This window comes from Sphaerodactylus townsendi, linkage group LG02, assembly GCF_021028975.2.
Source record: "Sphaerodactylus townsendi isolate TG3544 linkage group LG02, MPM_Stown_v2.3, whole genome shotgun sequence".
Classification (NCBI taxonomy): Eukaryota; Metazoa; Chordata; class Lepidosauria; order Squamata; family Sphaerodactylidae; genus Sphaerodactylus; species Sphaerodactylus townsendi.
This window is the reverse complement of record NC_059426.1, coordinates 115387932-115414024: the sequence shown is the minus strand read 5'-3', so window position 1 is coordinate 115414024 and position 26093 is coordinate 115387932. Positions and strand designations below refer to the sequence as shown.

Genomic DNA, 26093 nt, shown 5'->3' with positions numbered 1-26093 from the left:
TGTGGAAGTTCATGTCATCCCCAAAGGAACCAGTTTGTGGTGAGAAATGAGAGCATTTTTGCCACCATCCTGTTTGGAAGTTTGTTGCCAAGTGAGCTAAAGCTATCTCAAGGGTTTATGAGATGCTTCTGCACCAAAAATTTCTTGTCAAACCTTCCCTACTTTTAAAGTACATATTGCTGAACATTCTTTAATTGCAGCTCAGTTATTGACTTAATGCAAGTTAAAGTGCATGTAAGAAGAATGTACATTTCCATGCAAAGGTCATGACTGCAGAAGCAACAGAAGCTACCAAATGAGTTGCACTCGTGTTTCAATGGGCACGGTTCCAAGGAGCATATTGCTTTTATATGGTTTGCATGGTATCTTTCCCTGTTTGTTCCTCCAGTTTATCAGGAACTGGCAAACTTTCTCAAGTCATTCAGCACTTCAAGATTTACATGAGATGAGTCTCTTTAATTTTTTTTCTGAAGTACAAAATATGGGGATAACTGAATGCCACTCAGAATGACCAAACTTAAGTTTCAAAGAACAGCTGGAGAAAAGCTACCTTTAATATACCAACATAAACTCAACATTTTTCAGTATATATGGAACGTAAACACTGACCAAAAAATGTATTTATACTAAATTGTGCCAATCTCTCTTGTAAATGCCTCCCATAGTTGAAAATTAATTGCATTTGTGTTAACTTGCAATTGCTGGTATACGTTAGCTCCACCTTGACAGTTTACATAGAATGTGCTCAGCATTATTCTTTCAGTGGCACATTTCAAGATAAGATCAGTAGTATTATAGGCAACTTCTCCCCCGTTGCTTTGTGAATGCATAATACACTCCTGAAGAGCCCCAGTTTCCTAGAAACTGTATTTGATAATCTACCCAGTGGCTAACCTGAAATTGGACTTACTCCAGCAGATTGTCTTTCTTTAGCAGCGGTACAGTCATAAGTTTCAGGTAGTGCTAAGTCCCTGTCTGAGGCAACTGTGGGTAAGCCCACTTGTTCAGCCTTCTATTACTACTATCTATGCAGGACTGTCTCAGAGAAAAGGCCCTTTTAAGGAATACTTCAGTTTGTCCACTAGAGCATTCGGGGGGGAGTGCTAGCTGCTACTATGTAGACCTGCTCTTAGTCTTCCACATTTATTTCAGTTACGAATCTCTTGTGGCATTTCTGAGTGCATGTATGCTGGAGACATCAAAAATCTTAACATGCAGCAAGGTGATGGAGGGAAATTGTGAGATCAGGAGTTGGGTGGGAAGCAACTGGAGTCAAAGACTAAGCAGCAACAAGAAGGAACATTGTACAGTTCCAGTTCGGAATTTGGAGCCATTTAACTTACGGTGCAATCCTAAAAAAAAGTTACTCCTGTCTAAACCCATTCATTTCAATAAGCTTAGACTGGAGTAACTTTGCATAGGATTACACTGTTAAGGTTAATTAGGTCTAAGTGTCCAGTGTTTTATAAAACTCCAACCCTATCTGCTGATCCAGAGCTTCATTTATGAACCCTTTAATTTCTGAACTTTTGAGCAGAGTCTGTCTCTATTTTTCCATTCTTACAAAAATGAATGCTGAGCTTTTCTGTATATACTTAAAACACCTCAGTTAGGCTTTGCAATTTCTGCTTGAAACCAATTGGCTTAATGATCTTGGTTTGCTTTTCAAGAAGGTTCTCAAGTGGGTGGGTGCTGGGAAGCCACGGAGCAAATGCTTCTGCATCACAGCAGCTCTGAGTTTTTCAGCTTGGACAAATGGGCATGTATGTTTGAACATATGCCTGGATGCACACTGCCATCCATACTCCTCTCTTGATTAATTAGACTGGGGTGAAAGTCTGTGTAATGTTTAGAATTAGACTGGAGTGGAATTCTGGCAAGCAATGAAACTGCCATGATAGCAGGGCAACTCAGTTGTGTTGGCAACAGGAATATATTTCCCTCTGCCACGCGGCACCAATAGACTTGGGAAGGATAGGTACAAAAAGTATCAAGGCTTTTTTTGCAGCAAAACTCATACCTCACAACATTTTAGTGAAGCAGTAATATTTAGTCAGTTCAATAGGTCCTGGCTGAGCCTCTTAAGACCAAAAAGGATATATACTCTGATGAACACACACCATCTGCAGAGAAGACTATTATAGATCCTTTCTGGATTAGAGCAGAAAATATTATGATGTTAGCTGCGAGCCTGGAAGGGGAGGGGTGGACTATGAAATCCAATACATTGAATTGAATAGCATCTCAACAGATGATGCTTAAAGCACATTTTACCACAGATCAGCACCTTCTTTACCATGCTGTACTATGATAATGTGACAAAGCATGAGAGAGTACTGTTGTCTGTATGGACTCACAGTGCTGAAATTCTCTCTAACAATATTATAGGCGAAGAGGGACTCTGGAGTGCAACAATTTGTTCTTCAATCTTGTGTGCTGCTGTTTTCCACAAATTGAGGGGAGCTTAGCCTTTCAACTTCTTTTTAGAAAATGAAGAGGGACTTTTCATCCTACTTCTTTCACCTGCACCAAAGAAGACACACCTTTAAAGATATGTGATAAGGAGGAAAATAATAGCTGGCTCCCTGCTGGAAAGGCCAAATGGTTTGGGGTTTGGAAAACATCCCACATTTGTTTGGTTTCATTACATAACTGAAGTGATAGCCAAAGATGAATTATAGAGTCTCAGAACATGGAGGTAGTCTAGCGTTGAAGACAAAGCAGAACTGTAGACCAGTATAGATTGTACTCCAAAAAACAGGAGTTTAAAAAACTAGAACCACTTTCTTGTAATGGTAGGATAGCACCATTATGATAAGCAGGCTCACATTGATGATTGCACATTGGCTCAGTTTAAATAAAATCTGCCTAAGCACGTGTAAAAGTGCTTTCAGTCTGGATGTAGACATTCTTGCCTTGCCTTGAGTGGTTTTGTATCTTGGCTGTGAAGAAGAAAGTAGCTTGTCTGATCACCAGTTCTCTCAGTCATGCTCTCAAGCACTTACGACAAGTTTTGCTTGAGCAACACATGGTGCTGGCAGCAGTAACATCTCAACTAGTCCCTGCTACACGCAGATGTACTTGATAAATGATAGAATATCCCTGTTCTTTTAAGTTGCTTGGTGATGCCTGTTACTTCCATCCCTCTATAATTCATATCCAATTCAATATTAACCACCTTACCTGAGTGCAAACATTAGAAATCATCCTGGCACATTTCGACAGCCTCTTGCAAGCAAGAAATGCAAAGCCATTTTTGGAGACTGATATAATTCTCCCTCGAAGGTGGTGGCCACAGGAGAACGATAGATGTAAGTTAGATCCTCCCACGTTAAGTAGCATATCAGGCAACAAGCGCTCTCAGGCATTTCCAGTCTTGGGCAAGTGTTTCAGCTTCTTCCCATGCAATATTCAGTGCCTTTAGATCTTGCTCAAATGTTCTCCTCCAGGTGTTTCGGGGGCATCCTTGCTGTTGTTTGGCATCAGGAAGAGATTTGGGGCTGATAATTTGATTCCCAAGATCAACCAGCATGGGGAAGTGGTTAAGAGAAGGTGGACTCTACTCTGGACAGCCAGGTTTGATTCTTCACTCCTCCACATGAGCGGCAGAGTCTTATCTGATGAACCGGATTTGTTTCACCATTCTTCCATTCCTGTTGGGCGACCTTGGGCTAGTCCCAGTTCTCTCAGAACTCTCACAGCCCCACCTATCTCGCAAGGTGTCTGTTCTGGGGAGAGGAAGGGAAAGGAGTTTGTAAGCCCCTTTGTGTCTCCTTACAGGAGAGGAGGGTGGGGGTGTAACTCTACACTCTTCTCTTTCAACAAATATTGAAGGCTTAGAATCTTCTGCTAGGGAGAAACCAAGGCCTACTTCATATTTTCCATGACAGACCTGTTGTACCTGTGCTTCCAATGGCATGCATATGATGTAAAATCACAGCTACCCAATACGCGACAGTATATATTTAGGGACACACATCTCCTCCTCAGACTTACAACTGGGCTCTTGGAACAGAGTAGGCAAGTGTGATGTTTATTTACACAATGCCTACAGGGCTAGTGTAACTTTTTGAATGCAATGGTATTAACTGAAGGCTGAGAACACACAAGACCTCCCTATGTATACTGATGAATATTGCTCTACAGAGAGGCAATTTGTGGCAGTCACATCAGGCAGATTTTTTAGATGGCCCCAGTCTTCCATCCTGCCTGCAGCCAGCTATGCACTAGACACACCTGCTCCAGAGCCAGAGGAGGTGATTCTCCTTATTTCTTTGCTACCTCAGCTCTCTATAAAAGCAACACAACAAGCCATGCTTTCCACTGCCTTAATTCTCACAATATTTCTTCTTCTTTGAGATTTCAGCTTCTAATGTTGGCTGCCTGTACCCAAAAGGGTTGCTGGACTCTTCCAATCAAATGTAATCTCACAAAGTTTCAGGAGGCCCTATTAGGATGTTCCGCTCGACATGCTATTTTCAAAAAGGACAGGGGCAAAGGAGAGGTAAGGAGGGCTATTTCCTTTGGCCTCCTAATGACAGTAGGGGTGAGACTAAGGTTGCCAGCTATGGGTTGGGAAATATCTGGAGATTTTGGGGGGCAGGGCCTGAGGAGGATGGGATTTGGAGAAAAGAGGGTCTTCAGATGTATAATGCCATAGAATTCATCTTTCAAAGCAGCCATTTTCTTCAGGTGAATTGATCTCTGTCACCTGGAGATCAGTGTAATAGCAGATCTCCTGCCATCACCTGGAGGTTGGGAACCCTAGGTGAGGTGCAGTAGTTGGCACCACTCCCAAAGGCAACAAAGCACCTTAAGTCCCCATTAACAGGGTGCTTGAGGGGAACAAAGAGGACAGAGGCTAATCTAAACAGGGATTTGACTTAAACATTCTCCAGGTTTTGACGAAACACTGCAAAAACACATTCACTGTAGTCACGCAATGAATATGTACTCTAACCCATTATTTCTCACACCAGATTCAGCACTGAGTTCCCCCCTCCCTCACAGATACTGTTTGAAGATGATTCTCATGACAAGTTTGCAGGCAGGTATCATAATGAATGTTAAATGTGAACTTAACTGCATATTCCCCACTCAGGTTTTCATTTTTAAAAATTAGCAAACTTTCTATTTCAAAAAACATCCAAGACATTTTGTTGAATGTACATGTAACCCCCATGCTCAGAATGGGTTGACCCAGTAAGGGGTGGAGACTCAAAGCAGCAAGAGGCTGCAGACCTCATGTAGTTTGGAGGAGACAAGGCTACCAGACTTGGACCTTGGTTTGTATAAGCCCTTAAAACCTTGTTAAAGTAACTGCAATGTTGTTGGGAACTACTGGGAAGGTAGTTGTTTATTTTTGCTACGTTGTAAATGTTGGAGTTTATTGTTTCAGGGTTTCTTTTTGTGTTTGTAATGGGTGAGAGTTCTCCTGGAAACCTTCATCATGTTGAATCCTGTTCATCAAGCCCTTGGAGTCTTCAGGAGCCAACCAACTTGCAAAGAAGAATTGGACTTGGCAGTATCAGTAGACTGTAAATATAAGGACTTGAAAATGCAACCTGAACAGGACCTTGAAGTGTGATGTTAAATGTTGATGTTATATGTTAAGTAAACCATTTTTTTTAAATTTGTTGTTGCAAACTCATTCCAAGTTCTGCCCCACAGAACCTACAGATAGAGGTTACATGCATCGCTCACTAGACCCAGATTTTGCTGTGAAATAGTAATTCTTTCTATAGGCACCTGGATTACTGTTTGATGCTGCTTTTAAGGTACAAACCTTAAAGTGGCCTTCAAAATACTTACTTGTGGTACTTTAGAATGTTATCTTCTACTGACAGAGAGAGACACTGAGAGAGAAAGAGGAAATGAGATATTCCCCCAAATATGAGTCAGCATGCTAAAACTAGGAACAGAATTACAAGCAGGCCCTGGTCTTAACTTCAAACCACATATCCTTTTAGGAGATAGGGCCAGGCAGTTTATTGGTATGATGGTCAGAATGCCAAAAAGTTCTTTTGAAGGGCTCCAAAATAAACATTGCTGATTAAAAGTGAGCAAATCTGCTCTTACAAAGGAAGAGGAAAGTTTGATTCATAAGTATCTGAACTTGCTATCCTGTGCCAGAATAAAATGGATGTTCTAGCCTTCAGGGAGTCCCAGCTCAATACGTCAGGCACAGAGTGAACACCTCAGCTAATGTCCTCTGCTTCATGCTAGATCCTGGGCTTCACAGCTGCAATCTTATGCAGATAACTGTAAGTTCCACTGAAATACACAGACCTTCTGAGTAAATACTGGACTGTGTAGCATTCAAGTATTTGTCCCAAGTGCCTCTTGAAAGACCTTTCCTTCCTGCATGAAGTTGTGTGGAAACAACTCCTCAGCAGGTCCTTACTGCTTTTTCTTTATGCAGATTCACTAGAACAGCAGCTGCAGGGTAGCTTAATTGTGGAGGCCCATGATCTGTGGAACTGTATTCTCCGTTGAGCTTTTCTGACATTCAGGAGATTTTGTAAAGCTGAGAGACAGAAGGACTTTTAAAGGAGGTATATTACTCTGATATGGATAGGGTTTTTAATAGTATATGTTTTTCCATGAGTTTTTTTAAATTTTAAACTGCTATAGATCTCGTTGTAGGAGCAAACCAGGGTAAAAGAGCTCAATAAATAAAATAAATAAGGATGGGAACTCTGAAGAAAATTAAAAAAGATGGAACTGCCAAGATTCCGATCTCATAAGTTGCTGGATCTTTTCGGAAGTTGTCACATAACCCATTTCAAATTGGTCAGACCCCCATCTGCAAGAAAATGCAGAGTACAATAATACTGAAATTAAAGTAAACGGTAAGTGGTATATAATCAGATGGAGCTTCTGTCTTGGATTTTGCCTGCACAAGTCTCAGCAATGGAAAAGGATATGCATTATTGTGTGAGGCAGCATCACTTGCAGCCCAAAACAATGACCAATTTCTGGTCCAAATGCTGGTTCTTCAATTACAGTTTAACATTCATACAATGCGAAAAATGTCTGATAGTTCCATTTTTTTTCCACATCTCTGTGTATTTCACAGATTTCGTTGATGAAGCAGACACATGCCAACAAAATGACTACTATAATAATTTTTTTTTCATTTACACAGCACAATACTGAGCTGTGTGACCTAACAAGTTGAGGGCCTGCAAGGAACTGAAGGGCCTTGTGGAGCCCAGTTTCCCACACTTCTTTAATTATTATTAGCTGCTGTGAATATTCTGTTCTTTTAGAAGCATTTCCAATCCAGATCAAGACTTTGGGGTTTCTGTTCCCCTACTTTCTTTTGGTTAGTCTTCCCCTTCCCCAGCCTGGAGAATTCCTCCAAGTATGTGGACACCTTGCCTCATTGACAGAGGGCCCCACTGAGCAACTTTTGTAATATATTTATTGCTGGGAAACTGCTATGTACCATGGTCCCCCAGCACAGATACTGGAATTAAAATATAAATTAAACATGTCCCTTGCCATGCCACACTGGCCATGCTTTTCCCTCCAAATACATGTAACACAACTGACAAGATCTGCAGGGTTGGGCTAAATTGAGATAGTAACAACTATAATGGAGATGTTGACTGGTCTGATCTCTCGTTGCCCACTTTGACATAAAGTGTCGCTCCAAATGCCCCTATTTACAAACCAGAACAGGTCTTGGGCTTTACTCAGGGCACAACAGATCTATGATTAGCATCAGCATCACCATCAAAAGAAAGTAAAATATCCATCCTTGTATTTTAATAGCAAAAACCAACAAAACATTTAAACTGTGAAAGAGAAAAGCCAATGGAAGCACAGGCTTCCAACACAGTTACAAAAAAAATACAGTCATTCCAAAGTGTTCTAATACAGAATCTAGGAGACAGGAAGTAGATATTGCACAGGGGGAAAAATCCATCCTCAGAAACACTCCTCCCTCTTGGAATAAAAATAAGCCAAGGTTTGAATTGCACAGCAACTCTGCTTCAGACACGCACGCGTGCACAAACACACATACAGAGGAGATGGGGGAACAGTGTGCTTTTGAACTACCTGTACAAAGTTTCAGAGGAGCATATAAAACAAGGGATGAGACAACAACAGCAGGCTTATGGTGCGTAAATGCTTCCAGGAGATTGGCCTGAACATCCAGCTTTAGGAAAGCTGTTTTCACAATTCTAAGCTCAAGCATATGCCCTGCCATAGTGTGGCAGTGGGACGTTGCTTGACTACAGCATAAGAATGCCATCATCTGCTTCAGCTGCAGTATCCATTATCTAAGAGGGAAACCAGGAACCATCTTTAGTGGCAGCCATCTGAATGCCGTGGCTGTGAGGCTGCACCATGTCTAATTGTCTCAAAAGCATCAGATGTTTTATCACACTTCTGGAAAGGAAAACAGGCAAAAGTACAAGGATCATGGAAATGACAATATTTGAATAAGCTTCTGGTTTAGGAGAGCCCACCACTCACTCGGGAATATGGTGTGCAACTGTGCCTCTGTGTAGTTTTAGTTGCATGGTGCTCTTGGTGGGGAAATGGGGCAATCAGATGGAAAAGTAACCTTCCAAAAGGATTCAAAAGGATACATGAGCACAGACACACACCAGCAAGCATCTCAAGGATTCTCAACACTTCTATAATAATAGTAGTCTCTCTCTCTCTCTCTCTCTCTCTCTCTCTCTCTCTCTCTCTCTCTCTCTCTCTCTCTCACACACACACACACACACACACAAGTTGTGTCTACTGAGGAAAGATTGCTAGATGAACAGTTCCTTATCTTAAACTGGTTGAACCTTTCAAAATGTGGGAAACAACGGTGACAGATCTCTGCAGCATATTTCCACCCCCCAAAAATACAAAATGTTGCCTCTATAACTGATCTGCATGCATACCTTCCTGTGTCCTCAGTGACTGTCATACCTTTTAAAGATGCACCAACGTCAAGTAATTTTAATATGAAAAGGGTTCTTTTGCAAACCAATAATACGTTGTACTCCCTTGCCATCCATGGCTTTCATTATCCCAGAGGAAGACATTAATCTCCCAGCTGTTTCAGAACACAATTAGAAGCCTTACTGAGTCCAAATGTTCTTGCTCTCAAACTGTACTTTTAAGTTATTTAGATTTATTAAGTCTAAAAAGAGATCTCAGACCCCAAACCTTCTAAAAGGATTGGCTGCTTAAAGTACTGCAAACCACCCAGTCACAAGTCTCCATGGATGCTGATCCCATTCCATGTGCAGCCTGTGCCAGGCCAGCTGGCAACTCGCTCAGGATGTCCTGAGGATGGCAGAAATGAACCTTTTAGCATCTAGAGATGTTCAGGATGGTTAGGTGTAAATGTTCCAGAATATTTTGGTTAAGAATTAGCTGAAAACAGGATTCTGTCCATGCTAGATCACTGCAAGGTATGAGTTCACCCAACATTTTTTTTCTTTAGTAAAACAAGCTGGTTTAAACAAAAATATCAAGAGTTAGAACTGACAGACCTGGGTAAGCAAGGAACTTAGGAAGAGAAGTAGGATTTGCCTGCAATTGTGCTCCAGGTCAAATAACAGGCTTTCTATGAAGGAAGGTGAAATGAGTCAGAATAAGTCTGGACCAGAGGGAGGCTGATTTTCCCACTCACAGGTGTGCGTATGTATACAAACTTGGGCGGGACCCAGGAACAAAATCCCAGGATCAGGAATATGAAGAAATGTTTTTTCTTTACTCTTTTAACAGTTAGCTCTTCTCATGCTTGGATAATCCACTGGTCAGTGGATTCTGATCACTTTATTATGTATATTAAAGGAGCAACCATATTGTCCCCAAACAAAAAGCGTTTTCCTCTTGCCAGTACAAAGAGAATCAAAAGATAGCCCTTAGTCCTTAACTATGACAGCAGCAGATGGTCTATTTTGAAGTGAGATTTCACACACCCGCCCCCCCACCAGGTAACTCCCTGCTGCCTCAACACCAGGCTTTGTAACGTTCACAGCAGGCTGATGTTCTTCCAAATAAGCAAGTATTAGGAGAAGAAAAGCAGGATGTGAGAGTAAAGAAAAACAAACTTGATAGGAACAAAGGTGGGCAACAGGCACTGGGCTCACAACTTCAACAGTCACCTTGGAGGAAAGGGATTTATTTGACATGGTGCTTCCTGGAAATACCAGGGGCTTCCCTGCTCTTATGTAAGCACTCTTCACAGGGTTCCATGCAGTATGGAGCCCATGGAAAATGAAACAAGGGGAACAGGGGATGATATACTCTGAAAGAATGGATGCAAGACTGGTCCATGGTTTGCTTTGGACACTTGCCCACTTGACTGCTGGCCAAGGTCCACACAAGCAACTAAATGCTGCAATGTGTAAATAACAGGTTTCTGCCTCACAAACCGCACCAGCAATTTCTGTTAATAGGACATACCTGGGCAATGTACACCGACAGTGGTAGAACTATTGAGAAAGACAGCAGCTGCTGCTGGGAATCAGAGGGGGTGACTGGAACTGGCCATGAGAATGCCAGAATGGGCTGTGGACACTGCCCCTTGGAGACACCATACACCAGGTGCAGGGGCATCGTGAGGAGGGATGCCGGTGGAAGAATAAGATCTTCTTTCCCAATGTTTTAAGGGAACAGAAATGGCCCTCTGTATGACCCAGAGTCAGGAAGTGAGGGAACATTCAGCAGCAGAGTCCATCCATGGAATGTGGTGGGAGACACGGAGTCAGCATTGCTCAACACCCTCTACACTAATAAATAATGGAGCCATGGCCAAGCCCCAATTTAGCTCTTGATTGTCCCCATGCTGGATATTCAAGGAAAGGCTGGCCTGGCTCTTGTGCCACTCTGCTCCTGCTCCCCTAGGCAGGGATAAGGCACACTCAGGACTACACCGCCGTTTCCTGGTCTTCCCGTTGGATCATCTGATAGTGCTGTCGGTTTTCGAGGTAGGCAGCCAAGTCAGGATCATTTGCCTTCTCAGCTCTGTGCTTGGGTGTATCTCCCTGCAAGAAGAGAAAGACGAACAATATCAAAGCAGAAAACAAAAATCAAAGACCACACGAGGCCTTTTGGGTCCCTTTTCATAGTAGTTATTGCTGCATCAAGCACAGGGATAAAATGCTGCCACGAGCCAAAGATATCCCACCATGTTGGGCCCGAAACTCTGTATCATCACTGTCTTCCAGTGACTTTTTGGGCTTTCCCTGCACAGGTACCAAATGTTTCCATATACTATAGCAAAGTCAAAGTCAGACTTCGGAGCCCTCGATAGAGATGTCACCATGGCCATAAAATCTTAGTGCACATGTGCTCGGTACATGTGGTTTTGTAGGCTCCCAAAATACAGAGCCCAATAACACAACACTTGACTACTTGGATGTTGCATATGTGTAATTCCACTCAGGCCTACTTACTGCCCCTTGAGAATGCCCTGGAAGAGGCTTTGAGCAATGAACACAGATGAGGGATGAAATATGGGGAAGGAGAGACTTCTGAGTGCAGAAATCACAGGTTATTTCCACTTGGAAGCATCTTTCTAGAACTGGTCTGCTTTCTTAGTCTTCAATCCAGCATTGCAATACAAAGCTTGGAAATGTACAGGCAACAATTAATGTTAAGCAAGTTCTGAAGTAATCCAAATTATTAGCAAAGACAACCTCATGTATACGTTGCACTCCCTAACTCCAGCAATTGCATGTGTAATTTTTGAAAAAGAATGGGAGAAAAATCCTTCAGGGAGGATCCTCTCATCATGCTGATAAAAGCCAGGAAAGGCCTTGTGGAAGAAGCTGCTGTAGGGATGCATGGTTTATCTTGGAATGTATGTAATTGGAATATATGTGCAAAGGTAGCTATGAGCAGACGGAGGCTCCCTAGAAGTGTTTGTGATTGCACTGCCTCAACAGAGAGGAGGGGGGAAGGGCAAGGCTGGAAACCAGAGGGCTGTATTGGAAGTGGATGCTTGGGCTTGTTGGGAGATTAGCAGACAACAGCAAGATAAATCCTCAAATATCTGTTGCCCTCCCCCACCTTCAGCACACCGTATTTGCTAGGAAAATAAAAGTCTGTTTTTGTACATCTTTACTTGTGACTGTACAAAAGGAAAAAGGCAAAGGTTTGCACCATTGTACAATGGAACAGTTGCTATAGTCAGCTTACTTTTCTTGTTCTGTGGAAGCCAGGATAATATAAGCAAAAGGAGTGGGGGTGGGCTGGGGTGAGGTGTGCGTCTGGGGAGTGCCCTGAAATACCATCCCTCCACCTCCCACCCCCACAGCCTAGCTAGCGCTCCTGATCCCCGCTCCTGATCCCCGAGGAGGCTCACATTTCACGAACTTATTGCAGCCATCTGGACTGCGTCCACTAATGAACTCCTGCACTCCATAAAAAGCAAATCTGTTAACAGCTTTCAGCCATGTCTCTCCCCCTTCTCCCTCCCCCACTCCCCCAACTTTTCCCTCCCCCTCATTAACTACCCCCACACTCCATAGTGCCGAACAAACTCACGACTGAAAAGGCCAAGGAAACCTGGCTCTCTGCCGCCTCCATTGAAAATGGGACGGGACAAGTCTCCCACACTGGCTCTGCAATCTTAGCAGGGAGAAGGCAGTCATGTCGAGGAGGCAGGAAGGGATCCCGAGTCCCCAGGACAATTGGCAGGTATATTTAATGAGAGCGTACAAAGGTCTAGGCACACAGAGGCTCTGTCACACACATGCACAAGCACCAGTACCACTGTCCCCCCTCCCAAAAGGATGGTGAGATCAAGATACAGGCAAAGGGCATGTAAAACCCACCTAAAAAGCTGAGCCACAGGTTCACATACAAGAGGTGCACACCAGGGCCTCTGCAAACAGCTCCCCTCGCTGAACATTCAAAATGTCAGTCTCAAATAAGCACTAAGAGGTACACATGCACATACTGAGAACTATTTTCTGATAGTCTCCAGCCACATTTTTATGAAGTCTGGTTCTGTCTGGGCAGTAGTAACCATGCCTCAGTTATGCTACTGCAGCATACTACCATTTGGTGAGAGAGGAGTCAAATGCTCTTCTATAACAGCATGGTTCACTTTGTATGAGCAGGATCCAACCAGCGAATGCCACAGAAATAAGAATCCTGATCACAAAGCCAAGAGCCCTGATTTCCTCTTGGTAATGGTGGTGACAGGGGCTTGTGACTACAGGTAGAGAAACAGCCACTCTTACTTCACATTCGGTACTATCCAGAAATGCCTGTAGGCTTTACGGTGCTGTCCACGTCCATAATCCCTCCTCCCGCTTTCACCTGGGCCCTGGCTGTCACATGACCAGTCGCAGTTTCTTTTGCTTTAGCCTGAACTACTGACTTAAAGGTTAGGGGAGCAAGGAACTGCCAAGATTAGACTGTAAAACATCTTAGTGCAGCTGGCATAGGGTTTTATTGCTTGTCTGAAATGTGCCAGTGCTTTTCCAGTATCATTAGCATTGACACTGGCCAGGTAAACTCAGAGACTCCAGGAGCCTTTGGGAAAAACAACATGATGCATCTCATGGACCGAGTACATGGGCTCAATCTCAGGGCACAACTAGCTGGCACCAAGACAGCACTATTGGCATCTTGTTGGTCATTGTGTACATGTCCCTTACCCCTCCCCCCCCATTGTTATTTACAAGAAGCTCCCAAGAGCTAGCATCAAAAGATGACCCCAATTTCTTTGTCCTCTCTATTCTGGCACTTAACTATGTCTTAGCTCATGTATTCAAAGATTATGAGACTCTCTAACACTAAAGGCAATTTTTGAAGAACAGCCTTCTTTCTGTCCTTTTTGGGGGTTGTATATGTGAACACATACATGCATGAACACAAGCATACTGAATATTTACATGCTCCCCTAAAACAAAACAAAAAAAGCCCATTCTACCTACCCAAGTTCATCCACAGCAAAAAAACAGAAACCTACCCCAACGTTGCAATTTTGACACGAGTTGCCAATTTTAAATGCCCTCTTTCTAAACTCAATGCTGGATCATCCTCCTATCTAGCAGGCTTGATAGTCTGCAGCTGGGAGCAGAAAAAATCTGCAGAAAGGCTGTCCCTGCAGTGACCTCTGGGAGTGGGAAGAGGGGAAATAAGCCATTCTGGCCCCTGGTTTAGGAGAAAAAAAACAGCAGAAGAGGCTAATTTAACTCTTCTGGTAGGTTAAATGCTGTAATCCATACCCAGAAGATACAGCTGCTGCTGCTTCATACTGTGGGCCTTTCCTGCCGCAGTTTTGAGGCTAGAGTTAGCATCTACAGTTCTTTCAGATCACTGACTTCCAATGGTTCTTCATGCAAACGGATAACCAAGCAGCAAACTTTTTTTGTTTGGGCTGAATTTATCTTGCCTTTCTCAAATACATGAATATTTTCATGCTCCCCTCAAAAAAAATCTCCCTATACACAGAAAGCAAGAATGTCAGAAAAAACCCCCAAACGCAACCACTCTCCCTGACATTCTAATTTTTCATTTCCAAGGATAATTTTTCCCAGGGCAGACGGAGCTGTGCAATTTGAAGTTGTACAATTACGAAACACTTTACCTACCGAGTGTTTTTTCCCCTCTCATTGCAAACATTTACCTGCAGGTCTGTTTTCATCAGTGAAGCCCCAGCCTCCACAATGTAATGGCAGATGGTGCGCTGGCGAAGGGCTGCGGCCTGGTGCAAACTGGTCTCACCACTGGAAGGAACAGATTAAAAACATCACACAATCCTGTCTAGCCTGCTTCAAAGGGCCAGTAGTACATACGTGAGTCTTAACAGAAGGGCTGGGCCAGGACCAAGCCAGTCCACACCACAGTGTACCATATGTGAATACACAAATTTTTTAAAGTGGGACCAAAACACGAGTTGAGGATGGTCACAAGACTTAGCCGCACCTCTTGGCCATAACATAGACAGAAAGACTGTAGGTGGCTCTCTTCAACATCTCAGCTCCAGCCATTTTCTCTCTGCTGAATTATCTAATCCAGGTAGGGAGCACGGAAGGAAAGGAAGCAAGCTGAGACCTGAGGCAAGGGAGATGGATAAGAGCACCTATGCCTAGCTTGTCTCTGCCATTTGCCTCCCTCAGGTATCTGGTATGCTGCAATGGACTACAGGCTGGCTGCCTTTTTTGGGACTGTCTCTGCTACTAGGGCAATATACATGGTAATCTCCTCTTCAAACCTATCTACTGATGAGGAGTAAGATGTCTCTCCTCCCTCCTCATCCTAATGCAAATGAAGAGTTGCATCACTAAGAAGGTTGCCTGAGTTGTCAGCACAGGGAGAGGGGGTGTGAACAGGAGGAATTTGGTGTGTGTGTGTGTATGTGAAGAAAAGGACCCAGACCTGTCTTTGGGGTGGGGGGTGGGTGAGGTTTTACATTAGTAATTAATGTGGGGTTATACGTTAGTAATTAATACCATGAACTAGAAAGGAACTTACTTCTGTTCTTCTGCCACGTCCAGGATTTCTGCAGGAGCTGCAGACAAAGACAAAACAAAACTGTCAACTAGGCCAGCCTATTTGCCATAATGGGCCCCTCCAGGTTCATTCCAACAGAGTGAAAAACACACTTTCTTCCCAGTCACTTCTATAAATGCTCACAGAGATAAAGAGGTTGCATAATGTTCATAGTTATTTGTGAAATATTTCTGCAGCATCAGTCCCCTTGCTGCTTCTCTCTGTTATCAAACATTGTAGCCTCACCACACCTAGGATGCAGTATTACAGTAGTCGCTGCATTAGCCAAAATGCTCTTTTAGGGTGCCAAGTGCCAACTGAGCTGTTTTAGTGGTGGGAGAGGACAATAGAAAATCTTTTTGTGGAGGAGAAGGGACACCAGTGACCAGTTACTCATGAAGTAGGAGAGGAGCTTCAGATGACCGCTAGAAAGAAAACCATGGAGATAAACAGAAACAGCCCTGGTGCACACATGAGTGTGTGTGCGTGTGTGTAGTATCAGCATCAGTCATTCTTGTTTCTGCTTGAGCAACTGGCAGCGGAGTCTCTTCTCCAATTAAAAAAAAATCCCTTGGGCTATCCTCTTTTTGCCCCCATTTTCCATGTGTGTGAACACACTCTCCCTGACACCCCTACCCTTTCCCTCACTTCCTAGGGCTTCTTGATGCACCCAGCTAAAATACAGTTGAGGTCAAAACAGATAAACAGAACTTGTGGTGTGACAATGCAGCCCAGTATTCCCATTCAACCAGTGCCAATGGGGCATGCCATTATCAGAGAGAAAACCGAGACTGAAAGGACATCAGCTTTGCACACAAACCAGTGGTCCAACGAGGTCTACTCAGTCTGGCAGCAGCTCTCCAGGGTCTCAGGCAGAGGTCTTCCACACAGCCCACTACCTGATCCTTTTTAACTGGCAATGCAGGAGGAATGAAAACGGGGCCTTCTGCAGGCCAAGCAAATGCTCCGAGCCACAGCCCCTCCTCGAGGCTTTGCTCAGATTCCAAGAAATGAATCAATTCCACTGCTTGTCAGACTGCTTCAGTGTGTCACTCATATGCTAACAGTTTCCCACGAACCAAAAACAATGGCAACTGCATGGTCTGTGGTCCTGCTTACCATTTTCAATGATATATTTGACAATTTCCTTGCTCCCGGATTTGACTGCATGATGCAGGACAGTTTGGCCTGTGTGATCTCGCACCATCAAGCTACTTCCAGCCTGATGTACTTCTCTGAACTACCAAAAAACAAAACAAAACAAAAAAACAGGACAGGACAGTGCAAGATAAGGCAATAATATAGGCAGAAGAAAATTTAAAAAAAAAGACTTTACCAGACAGGAATATTTTCTTATTCAAAATATAGAAATTTTGGACGAAACTAGATCTCCCTATGGAGAAAGTCTGACAAAGCCAGGGCTACAACAGAGAGAATTCTGTCCAGCGTTCCTTCAGAAGATGCTTCTCCAGAACAGCAATATGGAGCTTGGCCATCCTAGCAGATCTCAGGAATCAGGGAGGCTCACATGGGTACATAACTCCTAGACAGGCTCAGAAGATCAGAGAATTTTTATTTTTACGTTGACTAGAAAGTCTCGTCACAAGATGAGAAATCACTACAATTCTTCCTTGTTTGTTTGTCTGTTTAATTGCACCCTATTACAATAAAAAGCACATGCCACCACTAAAAAGTCACTATTAAAGAAACGGGATGGCTATCTCTGTCTAATTCATGAAATAAAGTTAGTTATTATGAACACTTAACTAATATAGAGAGATTCATCACCTCATGGTTAGGTACCCCCCAGTATAGACTCACCATAATGGAGTTATGCTCCATTAGAACAGGTATAGGAAGAAAACATCAATATACCCTCTCCTAGCTGGGATCATTACAGTTATTAATCTATATCAGTGATGGCGAACCTTTTCGAGACCGAGTGCCCAAATTGCAACCCAAAACCCACTTATTTATCGCAAAGTGCCAACATGGCAATTTAACCTGAATACTTAGGTTTTAGTTTAGAAAAAATGGTTGGCTCCGAGGCATGCGTTACTCGGGAATAAGCTCGGTGGTAGTCGATGGGTTTGCTTTGAAGCAACTGTGCAACTCTTCCAATGGGTAAATCATGACCCTAGGAGGGTTTACTCAGAAGCAAGTCCCATTGCCAGCAACTGAGCTTACTCCCAGGTAAAGGATTGCGCTTTAGTTCTTGGCATGAAAACCAGTGGGTTTAACAGTGCTTAACAGGGTTTCCTACACTGCTTTCCCAAAACTAGGTCTTAGGTTTAATGGTAATAATTGAGCCCGGCAGCCCAGGCCAGCCTAGATGTGCGCATGCCCACAGAGAGGGCTATGAGTGCCACCTCTGGCACCCATGCCATAGGTCCGCCACCATTGATCTATATTGTAGGATTGCCATGCTCCCACCTTTAGCAGGATGCCCCCCCTTCTCTCTCAGCAGATGCAATATGGTGCACACACAATAGCTGTGTACCAGTATCATTCTTGACTGCAGTAAAGATAGATGTGGGATGGCTGCATAGCACAATGCAGATCTTGCAGATGAAATTTACAGTCAAGATGCATTCAAAAGGCTATGGACCTGCAGACACAACCCTTAATGCACACCCAGTCTAGACTGCCTGACTGGAGAATTCAACCCAATTCAATGGAAGCTGCTAAGATGCCTTTGTACCATCCTGACTGCAATAGATGATTTCTTTTCGTAAGCCTAACAAGGAATCCACCTGGTACAAGAGGGGCAACACTTTAAAGAAATCCGATATTCTGTGCATGGGGGGCATTTGGAGATGAAGGCTGCAGATAAAGGTTTATATTAAAAAGCTGGCCGGCATTGCCAAGGGGTTACAAAAGGAATGTTGACATCATATTCAACACTAGAGGGAGGCAGGAAGGTCGCAATGCTGTGACAAAGGGCACCACTCCTTCCCCAACTCTGCATTTGGGGTGTAGCACGTGGCAGCTATTACCTTGAGGAAATCGTTATTCGTGGCAGCATCTATCAAAGCATCATCTGCAAGGAGGAGACATAGATCAGGGTTACAAAACCAAGCAGGAGAAAGGGTTAAGATAAGGCACAGAAGTGCACAAGCGCAAGGATTCTGGTCAGGCAGACAAAGCATCTGAGGGCCAGACCACCACACTGGGCAGGGACATGGATTAGTTAATAACCAGCGAGTGATGTCCATTAGGTCTCTAGAGAGATTTCCATCCTCTGCATCAGCCTATTAAAATGTCCAGACATAATGAGGCAGTAGAGTACTGCCACAAAACTGACCACAAATATCCAAGCTGCTCGGAAGCTGGAAGAAGGGAGAGAAAGAAAGGAGAACGTGTGCAACACCAAGTTCGGACATTTATCATGAAATCAGAATGATGCATATTAATCCAGCTCCTACAGAGTATGGAGGTGGCTCCATTTCAATATGCTTTTTTATTGCCAGTCTCTTTGCATTTAGAAAGCATGTGTGTGTGTGTATGAACTAGGCACACTTGTGGTTTTTGCTATGAGCCATCCCTGAATTCACTACGAATATGTGGTTTCCTGTTTCCTTTGATGCCATTCCTCAGTCTGTGGGAACAAGAAACATGGAATGGACTGAAGAAGACCTGGGTGGTGAATGATGGAATTAACCATGGGGGGTGGGGGGCAGGGAGTCAGAGCACATGGTGAGGAGAAGGAAGAGAGGACTTCTCAAACAAAGCTGAGGTGAGTTTGGCAAAGATTACTTCAAGCTCATATGGAAATGAACAGTCAGCGTGAAGAGGAAATATAGTAGAAGGGTGAGCAGAGGAGATGGAAAGCAGAGGTCCTCAAAGAAATGGAGGCTGGGGATGCCTCTGTCAGTGACTCACTCACACTTGCAGGAATTAAGCTCCGTTCAAGTGCCAGGAAACACTTTCCATTTGCTCAACCAACAGAGGCCCCTGACCTTGCACTCACACCTCCCGGAGCCTTCACTGCTGCCTGGCAGAGACTTGCCATGCCCCCACCCTTAGCCATGCATCTCAAGTCTCTGCAGGTGGGAGCTTAAGCCTGCACCATAATGATATTTCCTGGCAGACCTTGTAAATGAGCTGAGGAAAAATAGCTTGTGAAGCCAAAAGATGTCAGATTTCACCCAGCTCGACAAGTCTTGCAGCTGCTTCCCCCTCCCCCTCCAAAGGAATTTCTTGGGCATCAGGGCCCCCACATCGTTCAGTTTCACACAGATGAAGATACTCAAGTTGTAATTCTATTGCATGCCAACATACTGTAAAACCCCAGCCTGGCCCATGGCCTCTCTCCTGCAGCCTTTGCAGCTGAAACTTGTTCCATGCCAAGGGTAAGATTTCCATCAAACTGTGCTGAAGCATTCTTGTTCCTTTTGAAGGTTCCCCCTCATGAGCAATTGTACTGCAAATGCAATTGTAGTAAGCCCACTTTACACAGGAGGATATATTTTACTGAAGACGCTGCACTACATTTTCTACCTCCAAGATTATATCAGCAAAGTTTGATGTCAACTGTAGCATCATCAGATGGAAGCCTAGAGTATATTCAGGGATGGAAAATATACACCAGGTTATGATGGATGTTCTAGAAATCTCAACTGCCGTAGAGGTCTGTGCTTAGCTAGAGTCTAGACCAGGGGTAGGGAACCTGCGGCTCTCCAGATGTTCAGGAACTACAATTCCCATCAGCCTCTATCAGCATGGCCAATTGGCCATGCTGGTAGGGGCTGATGGGAATTGTAGTTCCTGAACATCTGGAGAGCCGCAGGTTCCCTACCCCTGGGCTAGACTATTCCAACAGTAACTGAAATTATCGTAATTAATGTAACCCTTAACATCCAGCATTCTCATTGGGACTCAAGGCACATCACCATCTCATTACACATCACACAGACATTCCAAATCATTTAAGGGTCAGCCTGTAAGGATGTCCCCAGAGGTATCATGCAAGGCCATGTACAGAGGCTCTGCTGGAGTGGGCTGGATGTTTCACACAGGCTGTAAGAAGAATGAGATCAAAGGGCATGAAGATGAAATAGAACAATGACAAGGAGCTACCTGAAAAGAGAGATTAGAGAAAATATACTGAAAGCTCATCTTGGGAGCAGAAAGACTCTTACCTTTGAGGGGGTGGCAGATCCCCATTTCTGAGCTGGAAATAAGAGATTCAAAACGAAGAGGTCAGACCTTTGCTGAAGTAGCTCTCTTCATCTGCTCAAACTTTTGCCCCAGTGACTTGTCTCTAATATCCAAGCTACACATTATACCAAAAATGTTATCACCATGGGGACTTGCAGCCATATGGTAGTTTCAAGTTCCTTAATTCAGTACTGCAGGCAGTACCACCAAGGGAGGGACAGGGAGGATAAAATTCTAGGAGCCCATATGCACCAGGTTCTCTGAATTCCCAGTTTGCATTTTTTAAGGAAGTAAGTCTCTAGCCCTTTCCATTGTGAAGATATGCCTTTCCCTCTATATCTACACAACAGAAGTGGCTAGAGACTATTTTTTTTAAAAGAATGAGATCTGGGAATTCAGAGAGCCTGGTACATGTATTTCTCATAACATTATACTGATAAATATTTTAGTGATATAAAAATTTTATTTTAAAGCCTCCTGTGGCAGGGTTGGGAAGGAAATGACCAGAGTAGAGACAATCTCAGGGGAAAACACTGGTTTTGTGCAATACCAGATTGACCAACTGCACACTTTTGAGTAAATTTCCTATCCCATCTGATCGTGAAACAAGATAGCCTGTCTAACAAGTCAGAGCCCTTGGATGAGGGGTAGCCAGTGCCTGTTTATTTAAACTTATCCTCCACCATGCCCCTGTTCCTAAGCTAGCTTTCTACTCTTTCTTGGGTCCTTCTACAAGCTAGCCTGGCCTTTCTTACCTCCAGGCCCCAAGCAGACAGCCTCACCTGGAGACTGGTGTGGATGGTGATGAAGTTGGGACAGTAAGGTGTTCCCTTGTGGGTGTTGAGGGCACATCAACAAGGTCAGGCATGGCAGGAGATGTGCCCACTGTCTGGGTGAGAACCAGTTCTGGGTCCAGCACGTAGAGCTCATCCTGAGAAATCTCCGTCACATAGTTCAGATGTTCCTGCAAAGTATATATCAGTCACTTCAAAGACAGGATTCACACACCATGTCCAACGTAGCTATTTATTTTCTAAACAGGAATGCGCTCCGGCATTAGTTTTTTTAACTAATTCATTTTTTAAAGCGATGGAAGTGAGAGAAAGGCAAAGCCTTGACATCTGTCTAGAAATGTTCTTTCTGGAACCTTACTGAAAGTTTTCAGGCCTCACGTGCCAACAATTCACTCTGGTCAACTCATGTTTGCCACAGATAGCCAGAGTTAGCTTACCAACACTCTCTGCCAAAGAAGGGAGGGGACAGGAAGGAAGGAAGCATGGATGACAGCACGATAACAGATTTGGCTCATGCACATCGGAGCTTAATGTTGTCTTGTTGTGACATCGAATGTAGTGGCGAAGCCACCAGGGGGAGGGGTGTGCGCAACACACCGGGTGCACTGATTCTAGTCACGTGGGGGGTGAAAAAATCCCCCCGCGGCGCCCTCCGCCCCTCCACGGCGCACCCCCACACTTACTTTTAGGAATGGAACATCCCAGAGGGGAAGCCTGCCTGCGTTGTCTGGGCCTGGTGGGAACTACATTTCCCAGGGGCTCCTGGGAAATGTAGTTCCCACCAGGCCCAGGCAACGCAGGCAGGCTTCTTCAGCCTGCTCCTTTCCTAAAAGTAAGTGGGGTGGGGTGGGGTGCCGTGGGGGGGGCGCCACGGGGGGCCGGGGGTGGGTGCGTGGGGTGGGGTGAAAAAGCCAGAGTGTGCACCGGGCACACTCTGACCTAGCTACGCTTCTGATCTAATGCAGTCATGGATTCATATCTGAAGCTGTTGAGTGTATATAAACGGTATAACCACTGACCACACTGATCACTGTTTAGACATAATTTACTAAGGGACACACTCTGTACTGTCATGGAAGATGTGGTATGGATGCTAACATGAAATCCAGTCACTTGGAACAAAATCCAGAGAATATGAAGGTTCATTTAACAAAAGAAATATTTTAGCACTGATGGTGATGGGGTAAGTACATACAGCTATATTACTTATCTCAGAGTAGCAGAACAGAGTGTCTGCCACAGTGCAGATTTCAAAGAGAAGAGGGACTGCCACTCTGCATGCCCACCAATCCCATTTTCTCTGCTAATATGAGATCTTGTGTCCCCACTCGCAGGCTTCTTACTCAGCAAGAGAAGAACCAAACCAATCTTTCCTAGCTCCAAAATAAAACTAGCAGATAACGATGTACTTTTGCCAAGTGTAAGAGCACATTTTTTAATGTTACAACAATTAGAAACATAATCATGCCTATTCTACCTACAGTGCAGAATTTGGAGTTTTTAACTACATTTAAAACAGACCTCCAGATCTTCAGCCTACAGCTGTGATTCAGGAAGTATTTTGAAAGACTTGAGAAACAAACGATTCAGATTTAATGGTAATTTCCACTGAAGAAAAGGGTTTGCTCCAGCAGAATGGGACATTTTTTGTTTGTTTGCTTTCCCCTCATCCACAGAAGCGAGAAATACTCCTCCAAATGCTGTCCCAGGAAGCTGGAACCCTCAAGAACAATATAAGGGGTAAACTGGGGATTTATGGTGGGCAGAAATTGGTGAAAATCACCCCCTTCTGTAACTGGAAATTTGCTGCTGGATCCAACCCAATATCTGCAGAGAAATGTGAGATTTCACTAGACACAAAGTACCACGCTTACTACAACCCCAATAAATGAAGAATCCTTTACAAACCTTCCTACATTTTCCAGATATTCTTCCCTAGATGTTTAGTGACACTGTGCCCTACATGTTGCTTTCACATGTGTGGATCCGAAATGAAACAGAAAAGATCATCAAGAAAATGTCTAGGACTTTCTCGCTGCAAGAAACCTTTGACCTTGAGACCAAATTGCTTTATTCAACAAATAAAATCACAAGGGTTGGAACATTCTAGAGGAAATGGAACCCAAAGTGTAGGTTTTGCATTTGTGCATTTCCATTAGGCATCCAGTCATCCTTGCCTTTCCCCGAAAGCAAACTGGAGCTCACCTGTGCACGGTCTATTCTATAAAAACGATCTGCTGTAGTTGCTGCAAGACAGAAAGAGAGTAACAAGTAACATTTACTATTTAGATAATGTTTTAGACCAGATATTCTCAAACTTTTGGAGTCATGGAGCACTTTTCAGGAGTGAAATTTGTCACGGAGCACTATCACTATATGACAATCATTAAGTGTTGTACCTTATGATTCTTGACAAATGTATTTTTCTTTTATGTACACTGAGAGCATATGCACCGGAGACAAATTCCTTGTGTGTCCAATCACACTTGGCCAATAAAGATTCTATTCTATTCTATTCTATTCTTCGCCATTATGCCAAAGGCACATATGCAATTTTTGACTATTTTTATCTGACTGTATTTTTCAAGTTTTTATTCTTTTATTGTACATATAGCAAATTTTTTTCAAATTCTAAATAGCTAAAATTTTGATCTAAACTTAATTTTTCCCACTGAAAATCATTAAATAGTGGAACATTGTAATGCCGTTTTCTCAAAACGATTAGTCACATTTATTCCAATCTCTTTGCAGAGCACTTGGAGATGCTGCATGTGCTCTGTGGAGCACAGCTTGAGAACCGCTGTTTTGGACCGTTCAGAATGTTCCATCAACATTTCCTCTGTAGTACTTACAGCCACCGTGCAAGATGGATCACTAAGATCACCCTCAAATTCAGATGCACAGTAGAAATAGAGAAAGTCAAGGCATGCTTAGAATCCCCCAGGCTGCCCTCTGATATCACTGTAAGCTATAACTAAACTATGACAGGGCTAAACACAATTTGTTCATGCTGTGTTCATATATACTCCTTGATGCCCCTTCTCTGCAGTATGGAACTCAACTCAAACACTTCATGGTTTAATCAAACTGTAACCCACTGTGATGCAGGAATGTAGGAGCCTCTGTGAATTGGAGTTGTTACCCGACATAAACTGAGACTCTAATCAAGGTTTGAAATCTTAATAGATTTAGAATCCTATTTTGTGCGGTGTAAACAGACTCTAGTTCTTTGAGGGTACTGCTTTTGAAGATCTGAATGAACTGGAACTTGAACAAGATGGGAACTGTTCGATCAGTTCCTGCACATGAGAAAAGTAGGGAGGAGCAAGGGGCACACAAATGTGCAGGAACAAAGTAGGTTTAAACTCTGATGTGGCTCTGGAGTCTATAGATACTTCTTGCTTCAGGTACAGCCCATTAGCCACATTCAGTAATTCAGATTACTAGAACCAATAAAAGGAGAGGAAAAGGCAAGGCTGATTCATGACAATGGCTCCATCACAAACAGGGAACTATAATTAATATGCTAAGGGACCATTTTGCATCTCCAAAGGACTGAACTAAGGAAGGGCACACATGACAGAACAGCAGCAGAAGATTTCAAAGCATACTACAAGTTATAGCCGAGCGTGCATGCATAATCTATAATTTTTTAATTTGATTTAAGAGAACAGTTTTACAAATTCACTCATAGGGCATGAACCCTGTGAAGCACAGCCCCTGCCCCCATTTTTCTGTTTCCATGGAAGCACTAAGCATGCTGTTAAGTTAGTTCCCATATCTGACTTTGGTGTTTTAGGCCCTCGTTTTCTCCCTCTTAATTCTGGGGCTGAGAAACTCAGTCACTGTAACAACATGGCTGTTCTCCTGCCTCTAAAATCCCTCCCTCATGGTTTTTGCTTTTAGGTCTACCAATCAATCAAGCAAAGAACAGTGTTGTACTGGACCAGCAGGCAGGACAGCAGGCCAGTCTATTTCACCGCTGAATCTGCAGGCACTCCTGCTCTTGTCAAGAAGCACCACAGATTTCTGTTGCCTTTACCATTTAAGTCCCCTGTGCCACATACGGGCATGCCCTAGATGCCTGCTACACTCACATGACTGCACTCTGCAATGTACTTGCCATAAGAATTTAGTTGAGGGGGACAGGACTGACTTTTGGGAAATTGAGTAGCTTGAGTTCTGAGAAATGCTCTACCCCTTCAATAAAACTTCTTTCCTCAAGGAACATAGAATCACAGAATTGAAGACCACAAGGACCATCCAGTCCAATCCCCTGCCATGCGGGAACACATAATCTAAGCACCCGAGACAGATGGTCATCCAGCTTCTGTTTAAAAACCTGAAAAATAGGAGAATCTATCACGCTCCAAGACAGTGTACTCCACAGCTGAACAGCCCTTAGCATCAGGAAGTTTTTCTTAATGTATTGGTAGAATCTTTTTTCTTGTAGTTTGAATCCAATACTCTGTGTCCTAACCTCTGGAGCAGCAGAAAACAAGCTTGCTCCCTCTTCAAAATGACCTCCCTTCCAATATTTAAACATGGCTATCATGTCACCTCTTAATGAAACATACAACTTCCTAAGTCTCTCCTCATAGGCCATGCATTCCAAACCTTTTAGCATCTTTTAGATCTCTGGTTCCTGTGCAACAAATTCATTTAGTA

At 43.6% G+C, this 26093-nt stretch overlaps 1 protein-coding gene across 2 annotated transcripts in view; it reads right to left on the bottom strand.

The window, feature by feature from the left end:
* Nucleotides 1-7751: 7751 nt before the first annotated feature.
* Nucleotides 7752-26093, bottom strand: part of DGKZ (diacylglycerol kinase zeta) — a 57830-nt gene continuing 39488 nt past the window's right edge. For both annotated transcript variants that reach the window (XM_048484354.1, XM_048484356.1), the window contains 8 exons: nt 23631-23671; nt 21414-21595; nt 20613-20644; nt 18468-18511; nt 16591-16711; nt 15454-15490; nt 14606-14705; nt 7752-11006 (listed from right to left, as the gene is read on the bottom strand). In XM_048484354.1, coding sequence (XP_048340311.1) covers nt 10890-11006; nt 14606-14705; nt 15454-15490; nt 16591-16711; nt 18468-18511; nt 20613-20644; nt 21414-21595; nt 23631-23671 — 674 coding nt within the window. In that variant the 3' untranslated portion in view covers nt 7752-10889. The remainder of the gene's footprint in view (nt 11007-14605; nt 14706-15453; nt 15491-16590; nt 16712-18467; nt 18512-20612; nt 20645-21413; nt 21596-23630; nt 23672-26093) is intronic.